General features: G+C 40.0%; 1 protein-coding gene across 1 annotated transcript in view; it reads right to left on the bottom strand.

Annotated features, from left to right (window-relative positions):
- The window catches only part of col4a5 (collagen, type IV, alpha 5 (Alport syndrome)), a 60,555-nt gene that overhangs the window by 14,000 nt on the left and 24,837 nt on the right, over nt 1-21,718 (bottom strand). The window contains exons 2-29 of the mRNA XM_008435139.3: nt 19,491-19,547; nt 18,027-18,116; nt 15,874-15,918; nt 15,459-15,503; nt 15,316-15,378; nt 15,158-15,211; nt 14,413-14,439; nt 13,356-13,436; nt 12,983-13,045; nt 12,792-12,827; nt 12,612-12,653; nt 12,435-12,530; nt 11,347-11,400; nt 11,183-11,239; nt 10,769-10,813; nt 10,623-10,676; nt 10,475-10,516; nt 8,702-8,795; nt 7,977-8,264; nt 6,489-6,578; nt 5,980-6,050; nt 4,044-4,235; nt 3,786-3,954; nt 3,315-3,407; nt 3,139-3,243; nt 2,917-3,014; nt 2,597-2,747; nt 2,357-2,470 (exon numbers count right to left, since the gene is read on the bottom strand). Of these exons, the coding sequence (XP_008433361.1) occupies nt 2,357-2,470; nt 2,597-2,747; nt 2,917-3,014; nt 3,139-3,243; nt 3,315-3,407; nt 3,786-3,954; nt 4,044-4,235; nt 5,980-6,050; nt 6,489-6,578; nt 7,977-8,264; nt 8,702-8,795; nt 10,475-10,516; nt 10,623-10,676; nt 10,769-10,813; nt 11,183-11,239; nt 11,347-11,400; nt 12,435-12,530; nt 12,612-12,653; nt 12,792-12,827; nt 12,983-13,045; nt 13,356-13,436; nt 14,413-14,439; nt 15,158-15,211; nt 15,316-15,378; nt 15,459-15,503; nt 15,874-15,918; nt 18,027-18,116; nt 19,491-19,547 (2,416 nt within the window). The remainder of the gene's footprint in view (nt 1-2,356; nt 2,471-2,596; nt 2,748-2,916; nt 3,015-3,138; nt 3,244-3,314; nt 3,408-3,785; nt 3,955-4,043; nt 4,236-5,979; nt 6,051-6,488; nt 6,579-7,976; nt 8,265-8,701; nt 8,796-10,474; nt 10,517-10,622; nt 10,677-10,768; nt 10,814-11,182; nt 11,240-11,346; nt 11,401-12,434; nt 12,531-12,611; nt 12,654-12,791; nt 12,828-12,982; nt 13,046-13,355; nt 13,437-14,412; nt 14,440-15,157; nt 15,212-15,315; nt 15,379-15,458; nt 15,504-15,873; nt 15,919-18,026; nt 18,117-19,490; nt 19,548-21,718) is intronic.

Genomic DNA, 21,718 nt, shown 5'->3' on the forward strand with positions numbered 1-21,718 from the left:
CCCTGGCAGAATCGGTCGCCGCCTGAAGCTGATTTTCCCTCATTATGAGCCAGACAAACATAAATTAAAGGAAAGATTCAAGAGTCTGTTTGAAATCGTCAAAGAAGTAAATATGTCAAATTTAAAATTCCATTAGAATTTTAAAAAGACTTAAATAAATAAGCAATGCTTAGCCAGGTTGGGTCACAAGTAAAGCCTGGTGGCCCACCTGGGGGTAACCATATATATATATATATATATATAAGTATATGAACCTGGGAATACCACAAGCAAATGGCAACCTCGATGAGGTCACAAGGAAAGGAGCCACAGCCAAATACCTCCAACGAATAAGGCAAGTCCTGAGAAGCCAGCTCAATGGCAAGAACAAGATCCGTGCAATAAACAGCTATGCCTTACCAGTAATCAGATACCCTGCCGGAATAATTAGCTGGCCAATGGAAGAGATGAAGGCCACGGATGTTAAGACTAGGAAGCTACTAACAATGCATGGAGGGTTCCACCCCAAATCCAGCACCCTGAGACTGTACACGAGCCGTAAGGAAGGAGGCAGAGGACTAGTGAGTGTGAGAGCCACTGTCCAGGATGAAACATCCAAGATCCATAAATACATCAAGGACAAAGCCTCAACGGACAATGTGCTCAGCGAATGTCTCAGGCAATGGGGAACAGAAGACAAGATGCTGGAAGTACCATCATGGGAGGACAAGCCCCTACATGGGATGTACCACCGACAAATAACTGAAGTGGCTGATGTCAGGAAAACCTACCAATGGCTGGAGAAAGCTGGACTCAAGGACAGCACAGAGGCTCTCATCCTGGCCGCCCAGGAACAGGCCCTAAACACCAGAGCAATAGAGGCTCAGATCTACCACACCAGACAAGACCCAAGGTGTAGGTTGTGCAAGGAGGCCCCTGAGACAGTCCAGCACATAATAGCAGGGTGCAAGATGCTGGCAGGGAAAGCGTACATGGAACGACATAACCAAGTGGCGGGCATAGTGTACAGGAACATCTGTGCAGAATATGGACTGGAAGCCCCGAGATCAAAGTGGGGAACACCCCCAAAAGTGGTGGAGAATGACCGAGCTAAGATCCTGTGGGACTTCCAGATCCAGACAGACAAGATGGTAATGGCGAACCAACCGGACATTGTGGTGGTGGATAAAGAACAGAGGAAAGCCGTTGTGGTGGATGTAGCAATACCAAGTGACTACAACATCAGGAAAAAGGAGCATGAGAAATTGGAGAAGTACCAGGGCCTCAGGGAGGAACTGGAAAAGACCTGGAAGGTGAAGACCACAGTGGTGCCTGTGGTCATCGGGGCCCTCGGGGCAGTCACCCCCAAACTGGAGCAGTGGCTCAAACAGATCCCAGGAACAACATCAGACATCTCAGTCCAGAAATGTGCAGTTCTAGGCACAGCCAAGATACTGCGCAGAACCCTCAAGCTCCCAGGCCTCTGGTAGAGGACCCGAGCTCAGAGGATGAAACAGACCACCCGCGGAGGGTGAGAAGGGAATTTTTTTTTTTGACATTCATGCCAGTGAAGAATGTATATAAACTAAAGTTCAGGTCTAAACTGCTAATACAAAAACTGTATTAGCATGGATTGTCTGGCAGCAACTGCATATTGAAAGTGATTAACACTTAAGAACTTCCTGTTTACTGTTAAAGTTGACTGTGCATTGAAAAAGGAGAGTGACAAAAGGTCGTGCTGATGCAAAAGCAGGTACACTAACACGCTCTGGTGTTAGTTCTTGCTTGGTGTGCTCTTGCGGAAATTGCACTGATGTTAAGAGTTGTCGGGCATGAAAAGTGCATCTTTGTGATATGGCGTTGTGCCAACTGCATTGTCATGAGACTGGACCAAAGAAACAGGAAGAAGGATGACGAACATGAAAGTTTCTCCAACATTTGGGGGAACAAAAATGTGGTAAAATGAGGTACAACGTAAAGACGTGGAGACATTTTCCCAGACAAAGACAAAAGTCCCACAAAATCGTAGAGCAGCCATTTACAGACGTGTCATCTAACTCTCTACATAAGAATAACATGCTCTGATCACCAACACGAAGCGAGTAGCCACTTGTGCTTGTAAATCAACCCAACAAACCCAAGATGCAACGTTTTGTAAGATGCTCAAGTGGAAACTGTTGACTTCATTAAAGTCAACAAATCCAAACACTAAACATTGGCTTCAAAAGAGTCAGTCATGCTAACAAAAAAAGCTAACAAGTATTTAATCTCATAAAAATTGTTATTGTTATATACAATGGGAAAAAATACCATAACACTTTGTTCCAAGGCCTTTGACAGTAAGAAATCAACCTTGACCCAATCTTTTGTGACGTACCTGTTGGTCCCATTGGCCCAGGGGGTCCAGGAGGGCCTGGAGGACCCTGTACACCACTTGTTGCGCTTCCAGGGGGCCCACGAGGTCCAGGTTGGCCTGGTGAGCCGGGCTCCCCTAAACAAAGACAAATAAAGGGGGTAGCTGTCAGAAAAAGCTGACGTGATTTTTAACAATCGTCTTAAGTTGCTGTATTGACAATAAAACAGACAAACTAATGTATTTATACAATATTCGTAATACCTTTAAGTCCTGGTCCGCCATCAAACCCAGGTCGCCCTGGTCCACCTGGGTTGCCAGGGAAACCAGGATCTCCCTTTTGTCCAGGGAATCCTTTAGCTCCCGCTAGTCCAGGTTGACCAGGAGGACCAGGAAGTCCAAAGCCTGCCTCACCCTTTTGAATGCACAGACAGGGAACAAATAAATGGTTCATTTCACTCAGTCAGGAGGGGAAGATATTAAATGTTCAGCAGATAGATTTATCCAAGACAGGAAAAATAAAATTGGCCAAAATTAAAGATAGTTTCAATGCCTGTCAATCATTTGAGAGATAATTAGCCTACCTTTGGTCCAGGAAACCCTGGTGGCCCGGGGAATCCATCTATTCCCGGTCTCCCTACTTTTCCAGGTGCTCCCGGCTGGCCCGGAATACCTGGGAATCCTAGCGAACAGATGTGAAAGTTAGTAACATCGGTAATTAGGACCCAAAAGCAGATGTAAAGATTCACATGAGCACTTTTATGAGGCAAAAGCAGCATAAGACGGATGGGTACATATCCATTTACCCTTAACTCCTGCAGGACCTGGAAGGCCGACGCCCGGTTGTCCCGGTTCACCCTTTGGTCCAGGAAAACCTGGTGAACCAGGCTGTCCATCCGTACCTCGCGGACCTAATGAGAAGTAGTTATTGCTGTTGTTATGGTGAAGGTAAATGTTTTACTTCACAGGTGTGGCATGCTACCTGGCGGACCGGGCGACCCTGGGTTGCCATCTATTCCTTTGGGTCCTGGCTGACCCTTCTCTGTGACCGTCGGACCTGGTTCACCTTTTACACCTACAAATTGAGGTAAACATTGATTTCCTAGTACATTTTCCTGATCTTAAAAGCACAGCTGTTTGAACAGCCAATAAAAGATAATTTATGCAAAATGTCCAACTGATGCTAGTGCGCAGTTTCACACATTTGTGTCTATCGAGAGCTGCTTTTACGTCATCAAAAGACAGCTCCACCTATTTGCCGAATGTAAAGTTGAGCTCAACATTTGTTACGGTTTAATAACTTGTTGACTGTTAAAACTGCACCAGAATAGCTTCTAATCCAATGCAGGGGTAGCTATTTTTTATTTTTTTAGAAGGGGTTATCAGTGATGTACTTAGTTAAAAAATTAAAGTAAAACCAGTTCATATGAGAATCGATGTATTTGCTTCTTGCCTGGTTGTCCGGGAATGCCAGGTATTCCTGAGTTGCCTTGAGCACCTTTCTCCCCTGGTGCACCCGGGACTCCATAGCCAGGGCCGCCTGGTGGACCTCTGTCTCCTGGGATGCCAGGCGGACCTGTGTCACCAGGGGGACCTCGTTCTCCTTTTAAGAGCAGAGACCCCTGCAGACCACAGGTACAAACATTTATGAAATGTCCGATGGAGGGTTGGATTGATGTAAGGCAGCACAAAATCCTGGAAAGTCACCCACGGGAGCTCCCTTGGGGCCAGGCGTCCCAGGCGCTCCATCACGACCGGGTCGACCATCCAGGCCAGGCAGACCGGGTGGTCCAGGGAAACCACTGTCACCCTTCTCTCCTTTCACACCACCACCTCCGAAGGTATCTCCTGGCTCTCCTTTCTCTCCGGGGAAACCTGGAGCACCTACAGAACCAGGAACACCCTACAAAGGAAACAAAACTTCATGGGATGGAGGGAAAACAATGACATGTAATAGGAGGCAAGATAGGCAAGAGACTGACTCTTAAATTTTGAAAAAAAAACAACAAAAAAAACCTCACATTTATTTAGATTTAGCCTTGCTCAGATTTTAATGATCCAGTCTCTTTATTTTTATCAGTTTTAAACTTCTAATCATTCGACATTTCCAGATGTAGAAGATCAAAACTCTTTTGCTCTTGCTTTCACAGTTGACCGCAAATTTTCAACAGCAACAATAATTACTGTAAGCAATAAAAATGAGCAAATGTTCTCTTAATGTTTGTCTGCAATGTGCAACAAAGACTTTAAAAAAGTATTCCTCACAAATCTCCATTGAAATAAAGTTAGCAAATAGAGGTTTTATTTAACAGGGGACAAAAACTATCCAAACCATTGTGGTCGTACCAATTGCCCCAAACCTAGAAATGTTTCTGCCACCCTTGAAAGCAACTACTGCCCTTCACTTTGACTGTGAATGAATTTTAGCTCAGTCCCCTGTGCAGAAGAAGTGCTGTCCTTCACCCACATTGGAGGGCTGAGTAAGTACGACTGGCCTGTTTAAGTTTTCGTCACAGCATCTCAATCAGATATTTGAGTCCTTCATTGGTAAACTTGTCTGCCACTTGCCACATCTTTGTTCTGCTGCATGTCGAAAAGATGGATGGACATTGTCCTTGAAGATTTTCTGGTAAAGAGCAGAATTAAAGGTTTCATAAATTCCAACGAGTCAACCAGGTTCCAGAGGAAACGAAGTTGCTCCTTGGTAATCACACTACGACCACCACCACGACTCAATACGCTGTTTGAGATGTAACAGCGTATTGCCATCTTCCAAAGAGCTCCACTTTTGTTCCAGTTTCTCCAAAATTCCTGAGAATCACGCAGAAATGTATCTGCGAACGTGAGGCAGGCCTTTGTGTCCTTTTGATCAGCAGTGGGGTTTTTACTTTGAAACTCTGCCATGGAAGCCGTTTTCACCCAGGTTCTGTCTTATTGTTGAATTGTTAGCAGTGACAATCAGGGGGGCCAATAAGATGTTGCTCTTGGTCCTTTTGCAGCCACCTGAATGAATCATTGATATGCTCTTGAAGTAAATTTGGGCAGAATGGACATTCCTAGCAAAGTTCACCACTGTTCCATGTTTTCTCCACTAGTAGATATTTGCTCTCCCTGTGGTTTGAGTCCCAAACTCTTGATAGATGACTTGAGTTAATTTATTTATATTCTGTTCTTGAATAGGCTTGACTCAGACATGGTGGGTTTGTTTTTGAGCTTCTATCATGCTTCATGAGGTCAAATATGTTCTATTTAACCCTACCGCGGTTTTAAGAGGCGAGGTAATTTGGACAACACAAGCTTTTTATCTTTTCTTCTGGTGGGGTCGCACTGGCCTTGTGTGTGGTTTCGCAACTTTTTGTGTGTGTGTGTGTGTGTGTGTGTGTGTGGTTTCGGGAACTGACGGGTTAATGTTTCACCCTCCTGTCTTCATGCTATCTAACCGTGACATCTGCTGCACTCCTCCTGAGTGTCGAGCTATGACCGCGGGAGGGGTTAGTGATTTCTTGATCCTCCTAGTTTGGCAGTAATCTTTTTTTGTTGTTGTTGTGAGCATGAGGTCGTGTTGGTTTGGATAGTTTTTTTTCCCTTAAAACCCTTTGACACCTACACCAAAACTATAAAAGTCATGCTTGTCAAAAGCTACTCACAGGGGGTCCACTAAGGCCTGTTATTCCTTGAAAACCTGGTTCTCCCTTTAGACCTTGCGGGCCAGGAGAGCCTGATAAAAATTAGGAAAATAAATGGAAGCACAATAGATTTAAAAACACAGCTTTAATGTCTGGTTCAGAGTACGCAACAAACAGTGCAACTAACTATGGCTTAGCTTTTCACTGCAGCAATAATCGTCACATTTCCTACTGCACACAGCTCACACACCAGCAAACGTCTTTTGATTTGACAATAATCACATTTTTACTTTTTTAAGATGCCATGAATTGGCATAATCCGTTGACTTTTGCTTCATGATTAATCAAATGTCTGCTCCAAATGCGTACTTGCAGCTCATTATGTAGCAAAGTAAGTAAGCAAAATATAATGCCCAAAATATATGTTTTAACAGAGCAGATCTGAACATCTTAAGTAACCAAATCGGCGGTAGTGACACGCGAGGATGTCATAGATAATAAAAATGAGAATTAAGATCCACAGACGTTACCTGGGAAGCCAGGCGGACCTGGAGGCCCTGGGGGCCCCGGTATAGGATTGCCTCCGTCAATGCAGTTGACACAGGTTTCTCCCTTCTGACCTGAAATATCGTGATCGTCGTCAGTGTTTTCTGTGCACAGCTGTACATTTCTTATGAACCACACGTAACTCTAACCCTTTTTTATTACACATTTGATTTTACTTTGGTCATTTTTATGATAATTTATTCCAAACTGTCATTTAATTTTTATATATTTTTTTTTACTTTGATGGGGTATTTTTACAGTCATGAAAAAATCTGAATACCCCCATGTTTTGAATGCTTTAATATGGATTCTTAATAGAAAGTTAATATGCAAAATCAACTTTTTTGAGCTTTACGTTATGATCTCATTCCCTCATCAGAAACATACCTCTAGTGTTGCTTTGATTCTTTCACGCATGTCCGAGAAATCCTTGAATCTACCATGGCAACCACTGAGCTGTGCAAAATGCTTGTTCTTTCAATGCGTAGCCTATTTATGCAAAACTCCTTCTTGGAGCTTCAGTCCCCAGTTGAGCTCCCGCCCCTCAAAGCACTCCTTTCCTCCACCTCCCCAAACTGCTCCCACAGACTAGTGGCAGCAGCAATTAGCAAACACCTGCTGAGCTTATTCTACAAACTACCTCTCAGTCCAACGTTCCAACATTCCTGAGAATAGTTGTAAACGGCATCACAGAGAAGCACTGTTGCTGAAAGGGGAGAGTTGGAAACAGTAGGACCTTCTTAAAGAGACAGAGTCCAATTTCAGCTATGACGCAATGTGATTTTTTTTTTAAAGTTACTGTTTATATATACACACAGCCTTTTTAAAACAACTGAAGGTACCAACGTTACTTGATGTGTTATAAAATGGCAAGAAGAAGATACACAATACTCTTTAATATCAATTGTTACAATACTGATAAATTCAAGTAGTATTAATAAACTGTAAAAAAAAAAAGAAAAAAAGAAGGAAATTAAAGAGGTTGATTATAAATCAGCTGGAGATAGGCACCAGCAACCCTCCCGACCCCACTGAGGGACAAGGGTGTAAAGAAAATGGATGGATGGATGGATGATTATAAATCAGCCATTTCACTGACTGATAAAAAAGCCTATAAGTGGATGACATTTAAAACATCTGCCTACATGTCCACATCTGGCCGTCTAACCATGTTTATCTTGAAAGCAGACTGCAAGACGCTAAAAGAAGTCTCCAAAAGAGGCTAAAGTTATTTCAGTGTAAGGGGGCAAGAATAGCTTTTGTGTGTAGGGTGCGCTAACGTTTTGCGATATTAGGAAACAGATTTCTGTAATCCTTAAATAATTAATCTTCTGTCCTTGACATAGATTGAAAAAGTTCAGACATAAATATAGAGTATTTAAATTAACCGGGTGTACTTATGTACTATATACGTCACATTTAACTTAGGTCAGATATATATTACTGAGCAGCTTCCTTTTATTTTTTTTTACCTTTCTGGCCTTGCTCTCCAGGGAAACCTTTTTGACCCTGGATTCCAGGAAGCCCAGGCTCTCCAGGAAGGCAGTTATCGACCGGTGAGGAATAGCCAGGAGGTCCAGGCGGCCCTTGTGGACCAGGATTCCCGGGATTTCCCGGACGTCCTGGGGGACCGGGCAAGGCATTTGAAGGAGTGCCGGGGTCTCCCTTCTGACCTTTGTCTCCAGGGAAACCTGGAGGACCCGGAGGACCGCTGCCACCTATGCCTGGAACTCCTGGTGTTCCCGGAGGCCCTGAGAAACCTGCAGGAGACGGATCAACATAATCATTAAAAATGAGGAAAGTACCTTAATTTGGCTGATTTTTATTGCTTTTATTTATTTATTTATTTATTTTTTTTTTGCTTTCGTGTTTTGATCATTTTTCGAAAAGAACATTGCCTGAATTTTAGTGATAATGTCCAAAATTTGTTGAAAAAACTTTTTCAGTCTGCTCACCGACTTCCAAGAGATGCTCCATTTGTATTTTGAAGCATTCTTGTCTAAACTACTTAGAATCATCACAATCACAACGAAAATTATGACGATCCAATATCATCTTCTGACCAAATTGCTTTATTACCAATGTTAAAATCTTAGCAAGCTAGGTTAATGTGGTTGGCAAAACCGCTAACTGTTCAACTACAAGCAAAAATATTTACCGAGTCGGTTTTGTGCCTGCATCTATGTTGTAGGATTACCTTGTGGTCCTCTTTCTCCTTTGGCTCCAGGATTTCCAGGAAAACCGGGTTCACCTTTTGGACCAACAGCAGCTCCATTCGTAGGCCGAATTACCTGGTGGAAAAAAAGAGGAAGAGAAAAGTTTATACTTGACAAGTGCCGTAACTCAGAAATGTATCTCAGAAGTGCAGTCCTTAAGGTTGGGCTTTTCATCAATAGCGATCCCCAACTGATCGGACCTCAAATCTTGTTGAAAAAAACCCAGCATTTTGAGTTTATTAAAAGCTAGATCTATCCCAAGAAACCAACCAGCTTAAACTTTTCCAGTCTTAGCTAAGAGTGATCAAATATCCTGCCAGAAATATGTTAGAAGCTAGCTAATATATAACGAGGCAACTTGGGAAAAGAACAGTTCAAAAAAATCAATTAATGGCCAAAATTAATGGAACATGTATACTACGCCCATGATGAGAAGATGTAAACGTAGCATGTAGCAGTGATGCTAAATAGTTCTCTTGTTTACTCCTCTTGGACCCTAAACTTGGTGTATAGGGTCCAAGTTTTTGGACCCTATACACCAGGGGTCCAAAAACCTTTTCCTGTGATGGCCACATAACTTTTCCCTTCTCTGGTGGGGGGCCAGAGTCAGTTTGTAAGGGAAAAAGTGTGACAATTGCAGGAGTGCCAAAATGTAAAAATGTTTTGTTTTCCAGAAAGCACAATCAAATAACCCTCTCTGGGTTCTTCACAAAAAAAATCCAGGAAATAACACTATTTATGAAATAAATACTGTATTTTCTGTACTATAAGCCGCACCGTACTATAAGCCGCAACCCCAAAGTTTTTTTTAAAAACCAGTAAACATACACATATAAGCCGCACTGGGCTATAAGCCTCAGATATCTCTGCCGCTCCAGGTTTTCTACAACGATGCAGCAGAGGTGGGCGGACACCCAACATTTGAGTCATAACAGGCCAATTGAATATCACATTTATTACGGTTGAAAAAGAAAAAGTTGCCAAGTTTAGATTTAACTGAACTGATTACAGCAGTTTCCGAACGGTAACTGTAACAGTAAAAGTGCTCATACTTCGTGTTTGCTACTAGCATGTGCTAAATGAAAATGGGTGGTTTCTTCTTCTTCTTCTTTAGATTTCAACGGCAGCTTGCATCCATTATTGTTGCACTACTGCCATCTATTGGATCCTAATATCTATGCCTCAAATTCTCATAATGATCCCAGTATTTAAAAAAACGAAAAATCTTTTTCCCCTCAATGCTATTTAACTGATCAACAGCATTCTCAAATTTCAATTCCCTGTTAAAAACTAATTCCGTTTTAATGGGCATTTTCTTCTTTTATTTCCAATTTTGACTTCCAATGATTCACTTCCTGCTAAAGAGCCCCCTGGTGGTTGAAGAAAAATCTTCATATAAGCCGCACTTGGCTATAAGCCGCATGGTTCAAAACTTAGGAAAAAAGTAGCGGCTTATAGTCCGGAAAATACAGTACATGAAAAAAAATCTAAATGCTCTCTGGTATTTTTCAGGGGGCCGGACCAAATGTGGAGGATGGCCGGATTCGGCCCGCGGGCCATAGTTTGGGGACCACTGGTGTACACCCAAAGTTCAGACATTCAGGAACTGATTTTCTAGATTTACTCTAACAATACAATAAGCAAAAAAAGAAAAAAGAGAAAAAAAAATTTTACACGAGAAAATTCATACGGGAAACAAAACGTTTCTTCACTCAGCAAATGATTTTGGTGTCAAGTGAATGTCAGATACGTACCGGTCCTGGAGGTCCCGGAAATCCTCGGTCGCCTTTTTGTCCCTGTTAACAGGAGGGAGAGTGATTTAAGTCGTTTCAGACATTACCTGTTGAGCTGTTGATAATATGGGAAGACAGACAATGAACAACATTTTCGGAAGAAACCCACTCTCTCTCCATCTCGGCCTGGGAGACCTGGGCTTCCAGGCTCTCCTTTGAGTCCCTGATGGTGATGGAAAGTCACAGATGTAACTGGCACGGTTTTAAAAGAGATACAAACGCGTACATTTAGCTGGTATGCAGGTTGTAACTCACTGGGTATCCTATAGCTCCTGGGTCTCCGTCTTTGCCTTGTTTTCCCTGTGAAAAGGGGAAAATGACTATAGATTTGCTTACTAAAAAACAGAGGAGAAAACTCTACTGACCTCCACGGTCACCGGATCTCAGTCCAATAGATTTGGGATATTGTGATATGGGAGATTCACATTGTACATAAACTAACATGCTAACATGTCAACGTGGATGGAAATCTCTGAAGAATGCTTCTGGAACCTCACTGAGTCTAAGTTATGAAGATTGAAAGCAGTTCTGAAGGAAAAAGAGGGTCCAACACCAGAACTATGAAGGCGTAGCTAACACCATCACCAGTGAGCATCTCGTGGTCAGAGGGAGACGTCTAACAGTGGTGGTCACAATCTGTTTGATGAGCTCTTGACTAATGATACTCACTCGTTTTCCTGCTTCTCCTGGTTCTCCTTTCTCTCCCTTCTGGCCACCAGAGGGACCCTATCGGATCACAGCGACAGGCACACAGAATTAGTTTTTCTTGCCTGGTCTTTACAGGGTTTCTTCATATGAAGGAACCTGGTGGTGAGATGGTAACTGATACCTACAGGTGGACCTGTGCTGCCTGGGTCACCTGGTGGACCTGGAGGGCCAGGGTCACCCTTTAGAGATAATGATGCGGAAGAAAAAAAAAACCCACAACTTTAATAAAAAAGTTTAACAGTTAGTTTAACTTGAAATATAAATAATTGGAACTAACAAGAACATTTAATGTATTTATTAACACTTTTTTTTTTTTTACAGTATTCTGGTTGAATCAGCATTTTAGTAAGCAATCATCCATCCATCCATTTTCTTGCACCCTTGTCCCTCAGTGGGGTCGGGAGGGTTGCTGGTGCCTATCTCCAGCTAACGTTTCGGGCGAGAGGCAGGGGTCACCCTGGACAGGTCGCCAGTCTGTCGCAGGGCAACACAGAGACACACAGGACACACAACCATGCACACACACACTCACACCTAGGGACAATTTGGAGAGGCCAATTAACCTGACAGTCATGTTTTTGGACTGTGGGAGGAAACCGGAGTACCCGGAGAAAACCCACGCATGCACAGGGAGAACATGCAAACTCCATGCAGAAAGATCGGGGCCGGGAATCGAACCCAGAACCTTCTTGCTGCAAGGCAATCATGTTTCTTCATAAATAAATGTCTTATGTACTTTCTACTGCCACCATGTGGTGAAAGTTAAAATTGATGTCTGTAGCAGGGTGAGGAGCTTGATATTAAGTATGATGGTCTACAATTAGTCAACCTTGATTGTAATGCACAAATCTAATTATTATAACCAGTCTTTTTTTTTATTCTGTCATATGACTTCATTTATTTAGAAAACAAAATCCAGAAAATTCTTCAAAGTAAAAACAATTAATTATTAGTTCATGTCATTTCTGCCTCTTCTTCTATTAACATTTAGAATTATTATTTTGATTTGGGTGTGCAGTCAAACAAAGTAGGAGAAAAGTTAAAAAGAACCATCTGCAAATGCAAATATTGGGTCAGTTTCTGGTTCTGTTGATCTGAAATTTTGCCAGATATTTAGTCCAACATGCTTAAAAAATCACCACTTTTAATGTAATCTGATTGTATCTGTAGGAATGGAAGAAGTGTAACAACAAATTTAGAAGAATGAAGGTACCTTGTCGCCTCTCTGGATCTCTGTTGGTGGTGGTCTGACCTGTTCCCCCTGACCTGGTCCCGGAGGACCAGGAGGTCCCGGCAAGCCTTGATCACCCTGTAAAAAAAAACAAAACTTTATTAGTAACTGTTATCAAAGTAAAATGAATCAAAAAGTGTTTTGGGACTTGTATTCTACCTTGTCTCCTTTGGGACCTTCAAAGTTCAACCCCATGTTTCCCTGTTCAGAAAATTTTAAGAGAGTTAATCAAGATTCAGTATGTTACATTACAGCATAAAACTTTATTTTTGATTGTCTTTTGCTTATTTACTCATATGATTTTAAAAAAAATTAGGCAAAAAAAGTGACTGATTTCACCTTAGGTCCAGGAGGACCTGGAGGACCTGGAATACCCTGGAAGACCACAGGAAAAATGTTCAAGTTTAGTTCAAGAATGTTAATCCAGTGCTTTTAATAGTGATTTGTGTGTGTGTGTGTGTATGTGTGTATGTGCGCGCGCACGCGTGTGTGTGTGTGTGTGTATGTGTGTTTCAGAAGCCCTCCTTTACCTCGTAGCCTGGAATTCCTGGAGGGCCAGTCGGGCCTGGTAAACCTGTGGGTCCAGGACTGCCCTGTGAAAATATAATGACACAAAACATAAACTCTAAATTATTTATAAAAGACGCACTGACTCTATCACTGGATTCTCCTTTTATGTGAGAAATCTTACAAAAAATAATTGCTTTGCAAATATTTGTCTAACATTTTGATGATTATAAATCATATAATGAAATGAGTGAGAAGGATCTGAACTTCTATATAAAGGTTAGGTAAAGGTAATTTTATTTATTTATTTAACATTTTAAATGAGTTGTTTTGAAATCAGCGGTTTCTTAAATTGTTGGTAAAACACAACATGGAAGTGAAGAGTGGTTTCCTCACCGGAGATCCTGGCAATCCGGGCAAACCAACTGCTCCTTTTAGTCCATAATTGTTGGTGTAAAACACATCTCCACGGTCTCCCTGGGGAAAAGGAAGAAAAATAATTCATACGCCATAAAAACCAGTCATTTCTAAAAGAAGTGCTGAATGTACGTCATATTTTCAGGACCATTAGGTCTCTTGCCTGTAAAAACACACATGAATTTGAGTGGTGTGAAATGATGCCAGGTCATCTTTTTGTAGCAATCTTCAGCTTCATCTCTTCCAGAAACTTTAAGTGTGTGTTTAGATGAATTTTTGCTCTTTCTCTTATTTGTGAGGTCAGACGGTGATGTTGGACGAGATGGCCTGGCTCACAGTTTTCTCTCCGTCGGTCAGGTAAGTTATTTTATACCAAACCAGATCATACATGTCTTTATGAACGTTGCTTTGTGTGGTGGTGTGCATGTCATGTTGAAACATTAAGAGACAAAGGCCCAGTTTCAAGACGTTAAATTATCAAGTAACATTTTTTAAAAGTCATATTTGACATACGTAGCATTTTTATAAAAGCTGATGGTAATAGTTTCTTCATATAAAATGGCATTATGTGTCTGGCAAAAAACATAATACTGCCTTTTAAAAGACAACTAATCTTCTGGATGCGTTCCAGAAGATTAGTTGAATGCTAGCGGCTAAGCATTAGCTACTAATCTTATACACCAACGGGATACTGCTTTGGGTTTGTTTTTTTCCTGTAAACCTCGACATTTAACTTGTTAAAAACCAACTGTATCTTCATTATGTTAGCAATTTGGGAAATTATGATTTTATTAGATTGCTGCATGCTATCAAAACGGTATTATTGAAAGAGGAAGGTCTCAATAAAATCTACAAAAAGAGCTTGAAAGGTAAAATTGATGTAGCAATCGAGGATCCAGGCCTTAGAAAGACTGAGCCAAGATTTTGCGCTTTTCAAATAATACATCTTATAATAGAGAAATTGTAATTTTAATTGGATCTGAAAGTAGCATAATGTCAGTAGCATCAAATAACATTGGGGTGGTCCTACACCTACCTTTTCTCCTGGGAGACCAGGTGGACCCTATGAAGGAGGAGAAAGATGGGAGTCTGGTGAGATTCTGATTGAAAATCAATGCTCTGCATTCGAAGAATCTTGAGCGATAAAAACCTTTGTGATAAAAACTACTCTGAACTGGTAGTTTTGCTTTTATTTGCTTCAAAAGAGCGATGAACGTTAGCTCCGTTCAGGAACACATCCCACTGTTATTACACTTATTACACTCTTAAGCAAAACTAAGATATATCCAAACTGTAGAAACTGTCATATTTTCTAATAAAAAAAATTTTACAGAAAAATAATTGCATTTATTTTTCTTTCAACTTTCCCATGTTAAACATGTTTCTAATGAGTTGTTGTTGTTTTGATTTGAGGTTTTGAACAGAAAAACAGTAAAATATTCTAACATTAATTTTACTTTTCTACCCGTCTTCAAGGAAGGTTAAGTGAATAAGTATCCACTTAAAAGTCTATCATATTTAAGGGAAACAGATAAAATACACTGAAAACTTTAAATTCAGAAAAGTGAAGCACATTACTCATAATATTGAATAATTTCAAAAGGCTTCAGGAAAGAAAAACTACACAGGGTTTTTCGAAAAGGTTCCTAAAGTGGAAAAATCCTTTGAGTTTTCAATAAAAGGGGAATATTCTTAATACTAAAGAAGGTGCTTGAATTTCTCTTCCATGGGTAGTATGGGATACACCTGAACCTCTGTAATTTATTGTATTAGTCACTTACTGGAAATCCTTGTCGTCCAGGTATTCCTGAACTACCTGGAAAACCAGGTTCACCCTGAAGACGAAGAAGAAAGAAATCAAGGATTCTTCTCAGGACAAAGAAGGTACTGTACAACACAATAAAAAAAACCCAGCTAATTTTTTATTTGGCTCCGTTACCTTTGTCCCGTTACAACCCGGCACTCCCCTTGGGCCCGGGGGTCCGTCCTGTCCTGGCAGACCCTGACAGGAAATACATAGTTGAGTTACACGCGAGGGTTACATTTGGCCAAAAGAGTGGTTCTGGATTATTTTGGACTTACTGGAAGTCCTGGCGTTCCTGGAAATCCAGGCAATCCGGAAGGTCCCTGTTGGGAAACAAAAAGAAAAAAAAAATATTTAGAAATTCTGTAAAGAGAAAAAGAAAATCTCTCTTTATCCAACAATGTTTGAAATATGGCAAAGTGGGGACATCTGGTGTCCATAATGGGGTATTACAACTGAAGATAAACGGCTAATACAGTTAAGAAATGCCTCCAAAAGAATCAAATAAAGCACAAAAATTAACAATAAAAACAATTTTTTTGACACTCTTCTCATGTATTTAGATTAAACCAAAAACAAATCAATAAAAAAATAACATTAAACTTGATTCTTCCTTTTGCATGATAGAAGTTACAGACAAAACATTTACAGATTAAAGTGAAATTCTGTTTTAAATAAACTTGGTATACGTACTCTTATTCCTTTTGGACCAGATGGTCCTGAAGGTCCATCACTTCCCTAAACACAAAGCAAAAGAACATTATTAACAAAACATTTGTGTGGTTAAAAACTGGGAGATATTCAGTTTAGCACTTTATGATTAAAGGTGACTAAGGGTAATGTAGTGAAACAATATCAAAAATTCAGATTTATAAATAGGCCTGTCACCATAACAAATTTTGCTGAGTGATTAATTGTCTAAAAATTATTGCAATAAAACAACAATATTGTTTCAAGACCTTTAGACACTGATTTAATGGAAATTACGTAATACTGCATGCTATTTCCTGCTATAGATACACTTTATTTTCAAAAGAACACATAACACTGGAACTGATAAACTAAATAAACAAAACAACCAAAGACAAAAATAAAATGGATTCTCAGTCTCTATTAACAAAAAACATACTTGAATAAAAAGTAAACAACATAAAGCCAAAGTGGAAATAAATACTGCATTCAACCAAAAGAGTGCAGATTATGAAGTCTGTATTATCCTTCAGTAATCACTAGATTTAAATAGAGAAGATGGTCTAAGATTGTCGCCGGTGATTTCGTAACAGATCATTCTGCGGTGTGTGGTGGGTTACGGTAGATTGTCGTGGTCGCTCCGATCTAAATCAGGGGTTTTCCCCGACTGGGAGCTTAACGCTGAATGTGACCGGTAGCCAATCAGAAAGCGTGGATTCTCCTCTGCGCTTTCTGAGGGGAAATTACGAAGGGGAATCCCAAACAGCTGACACAGCGCAACCCCAAATCCAGCGGACATTGGAGATTATATGTGGAAACAACATTAATATTTATTCAAAATTTCGTGCAAAGAATATAGAAATGACAAGGGGAGGAGTTGGAGCCAAATTGCTACCGTGGTTGATAAACCCCGTAAGTTTTCAGCTGTTCTTCATTAACAAATAGGTTTATAATGATTTTCATTCAGTCAGGACTTTACGCTGACTCTAGCCACATGCATCACAGGTAGATTCTAGTAAAGCATTGATTAATGCCTGATTTTAAAATTGGTTAACTGGACTTGCAGCCATTATTTTGCACGACAAACCCGATCGAACCGTTATACCTAGGATTTCTTCGGCTAATGTGTCTCTCAGGTTTAGAAAATGGGCCGACAACTCGTGTCGTGTGCGCTGGACATTACATTAAGGAAATGAGGAAGGGAGGGTCAGTGGAGAGCACCGGAGTTGAGCCTTTTTTCAATCAGTGTCATCAAGAAAAAGAAAAAAAGGCAGGAAGAGACGATAAAGCCGATAATTAAAATGAGGTCGATAGGTTTAATTAATTGATTTATTGTTTATCGACAGGCCTATTTATAAAGAACACTTTTCTCAAAACTTTGTACCGATTTGAACTTATCCGCGACATTTTCCTGGTCTGAGTGATGTAGGTTTTTCTAATAATGTGTGGTTTATAATAAAAAGATGACAAAAGAATGATCAATGAGTCATATGAAAACAGAGAATAAGCATGCTATTTGTAGTCTAGTTGTTTGCTCAGCTGATTTCACTGACATGTGAACTTGAGTGACGTCTCATTCTTAACGTTGGGCAACATTTTCCAGGTATAACGTCTCCAACTTCTCTAGGAAGGTTTTTCATAAGGTTTCTGAGTGTGTTTATAGCAACTTTTTCCCAGCTTTTTTCTAAGTACATCTATGAGGTCAGACACTGATGTTGGACGAAAAGGTCTGGCTCAAAGCGTCCACACAATTTATCCCAAACCTCGAAAAGGAGTAGGATTAAGTTTAAACTTACTAGTAATGGTTACGTTTTAATAGTTATTCTGTTTACAGAGTTAATTAAATTATTGTTTTGCGGGGTTTTTTTTGACAAAATTGTTTAACTTCCATATACAAGTCTACACACAAAAAAATAACATATGCAGTTTTTGAAAGAGGTGAGCCTTTTCCCACTTGGACTCCTTCACTTTGACTATATTTCTGTCAGTTAAGATAATTTGTCCTGTTTTGCTAAAGCTAAAGGCTCACCGTGATGATCGACACTCTTATGGATCATCCAAATCCTTTAGTTTAGTCCATTGTTAAAACTTCTTGACAAACTATTTTAAGTTCTGTGTGTGTGATCTGAAATGTTTGAATGTTAAGACAAACTCACCTTCTCTCCTCTAGTTCCGATTGGTCCCTCAGGTCCGGGGAACCCTGGGACCCCTGGCTGTCCGGTAAGACCTGGGAAACCCCTTTCCCCCTGCAAGCCACCACACACAAGCACACGCACGCACGCGCACACACACAGACACACACACACACACACACACACACACACACACACACACACACACAGTCAGTTGATTCCATTTGTGTGATTTGCATGTTGTTAATAGTTTTGACATCCAGCTACAGTCATCATGAAACATCAAAATGTATGTAGAATAAATCGAGTTGCAGTTTTTGTATGTGATATCCCATTCTTAAAGGAGCAGTCACAGTTCTTTGTTGGTAGAAGATTCACTTTTACAATAATGTCACACTGTTAAGTTACCATACAGCTTTCTTTATGTCAGTTTAGTTAACAGTAGGGTTTGAAAAATGTATCACGATATAAGTGTTTCATATCAGTCAATATTGATCATTATTGATAAGTTTGCCACTGAAACTGGTGGCATGATGTTTGCTGTTTAATCCTCACTTTTCTCTCCACTGCATTGTTGTTTTTTTGTTGTTTTTTTTTTTAGCAGCTATGAGGCGTAGAAACCCAAAAGTGCTGCAACAGGTTGTTGCTAGGTAACCAAAGAGGGAGTGAGTTTGTTGATGCCACCAACCTTGCTTACCTAGCCATGAGAGATTGAGCGGCTAAAGTTTTTCCTCTGCCTACATCCCCAGAATGTTGTGCGGTTCTGCATCGGAGTTCAGTGACGTAATATCTATTGATATTGATCATATGTCTATCGCTATATATGCTGTTATTGATTTATTGTCCAGCCCTAGACAAAGAAGGGACAAAACCAATCACAGTGCATCAAATCAATATTATCAGCTGCGAGGTTTTTTTTTTTTATTAAAATTGAGCACAGAAGTCAAATATTTCTAAAAAGTGTTCTGGAAATGATTACAGATCCAAAACATGGAAAAGTTCTTGCATGATTTCATTATCATAAGACCAACACACACAGTGCTTTTTTGATTTGGTTGATCGTTTTCATTTTTGTGGCTAAATTAGTTTTTTTTTTTTTTTTTTTGTCTAAGTCAGCAACAAGAATAGAAAGCCGATCTTTCTTCTAAAGTGCTGTTTTAATCAGTGGGCAGGAAAATTGTTAGACGTTGCATACTAGAAAAGTAAGATGGGTGCAGAAACCTGCTTAATAACATCATAATAAGTAACGTTTTCTTTTATTTTAAAGTCTTTCTTCTGTAAAAGATTCACTCTAAAAGATCTTTAAAAGTGCATCAACTGGCTGCGTTTGCTCCGGGGGCCATATAAAATCACTAAGAGGGCCGCAGATCGCCCCTCAGCCGCATTTTGGGCACCACTGACTAAAAATATATATTTCTGCAATGACAGCTGCAAAATGTGAAAATAAATAAAAAGACATACAAATACTTTTTTTTTTTTTTTTTTTACCTTTTCTCCTTTCACTCCACTGCAGTCACACTTGGAGCCCCCACATCCATTGCAAGCCTGCAGAAGAAGCAAAAACAGAGCTACCTTTAATTAGCTGTAAGAGAACTATTAATAAATATACATAAACACAGTGATTTTCCTCCTAGCAAGAAGAACGTGAGGGTCTGAGTTATTTTGTTTCAGATTACTGTTCCAATCTCGCCACTAGAGGGCACTCCGTTATCACAATAACAACAATTTCAACAGGTGGCATTTCTTCCCATCGAGGACTTCCCCGGCCCGCGGTTTGTTTCGTGCTTGGAAGAAAGTTACAAGCTCAAAAAAACAAACGAACAAAAGAAAAACCCCATCATGCAGATCTCAGCAGAAATACGAAAAAAAGAGAATAGAAATTCCTTTCTTCATTATCACCTTCTCTTCTCAAAAAGAAGGCAACAGAAGTAAAATTGCGGTAGACAGTTTTGAAAGGAGAGCTGAGAAGGCCTAGGGAGAAGAGGGGAAGATGCCAAGCTGCTGATTAACTTTTCCCATGCTCTGTTGACACGGCGCATGCCAGACCGGCATCAGCTGCACGCATGCCGGGCAGCCGGGATGTGAGAAAGATGGAGAGGCAACGGGTTCACCTCGGAGAGAAAGGGAGAGGAGGACAGACAGGTTGGCACTCGTCTCTGTCTGCGGTTTGCATCGGAACCAAGTGTGTCCGATTGCATGTTTTCGTGGTTCTGTTTAAATTTCAAATCACGGTCAGGATTGTTGAAAGTTTTTATTTGCATCCTCACTGTATGTTTAGTGAAAAGACGTTAGCTTCTTCTTTTATTTGTTTGGATTTTCTGTTTTCCTGCACAAATAAAACGTCTGACTTTTTCTATATGCTTGTAGGCCTGTCCTGGTAATAAATGTTGAATAGTTCCGGTAATTATTGCGATAAGCGATAATGTTGTTGTTGTTTCAAGTAATTTAATGGTAATGGGATAATAATGCAAGAACGCTCTCTCAAATATCGATGAACTTTCAATTCTAATGAACATCTGACACTGGCAACTGGAAGACATTTTAAATATCCAAAATAAATCAACAAAACCACAGAAACAACAAATAAAATTGATTATGAAGTCTCTGTAAACAAAACTTTCAAAATAAAAGGCTGATAGGGACCAAAGCACCAGACAGAAAACTTTTGTCATCCAGTTTTTTGGTAGAAAGAGATAGAGAGAAAAAACAGTAAATCATGCAAATGATTGTTTTAATTTATCGTGTAATTAATTGACTTAGTGATTATTTTTTTAACAGTTTGGAATTTCAAACTCTTAACATATAAATGAGTAAAAAGAAATGAATATTTTAGTGGTGCTGCATGGTCTCCCAAAGACAAACTCTAGAAAAATCCAAAATTCAATTGATAGGAAAAAAAAAAAAAACTACATTAAAAGTTTTTGACCAAATCACAATTTTCATACGCAGCAACACACTTAGCACATTCAACATTCATTTATTTCAGAACTGTCTCTGAAACTTCAGGTAGTCACTTCCCTGATGAATAAAAATGGTTTGACACAAGCACATTGCTTGCAGACGAGAGAACAGGCCATTAACCGTTTATCGGTAACAACTAAAAGAAAAGTAGCTTAAATATAAACTCTGATCAATAATTAAATAGTTGAACCCAGACGGAAGTGTGACAAACAAATACTGCGGTTCTTCCAAAGTCCCTTGGAGCCTTAATAGACTGCATGGATTCATGAACCCATAAACGGAAACACTAGGATGGTTTTCATAGAAATCTGGTGAACTCTGCCAGTAGGCTGAAAAGAAGTTGGCAGTGGAAACCTCACTGACGGCGATTGAAAACACATGGCTAATTAAGCAAAAAATAAATAAATAAGACTCATCAGGCATTAAAATCAACTTTCTTTCAAGGCCAACTTAGTCCCCAGACTTAAATTCTAAAGATTTCCATGTGAGATTATGTTAGAGCAATAAAAGATTAACGTTTTTTTTAAAGTCACAAAATGTAAAGGCAGCTGTAGGGTTAAAATAAAATAAAATTAAAAAAAACCATAAAGGAGAACATGAAAATGACAGCTTCTTAGTTTTTGCTGCAAGTGGGATGATCCTTCTTTGGCCTTTTATCCACAAACAGAATCAGCACTAAAATGAATAAATATCGTAACGACACAGATTTTATAACATGTTGGCGTCTAAAATAGTATTTTAATCACAAGCGATTC

The sequence above is a fragment of the Poecilia reticulata genome, chromosome 18, assembly GCF_904066995.2.
Source record: "Poecilia reticulata chromosome 18, P_reticulata-male-v2, whole genome shotgun sequence".
Classification (NCBI taxonomy): domain Eukaryota; kingdom Metazoa; phylum Chordata; class Actinopteri; order Cyprinodontiformes; family Poeciliidae; genus Poecilia; species Poecilia reticulata.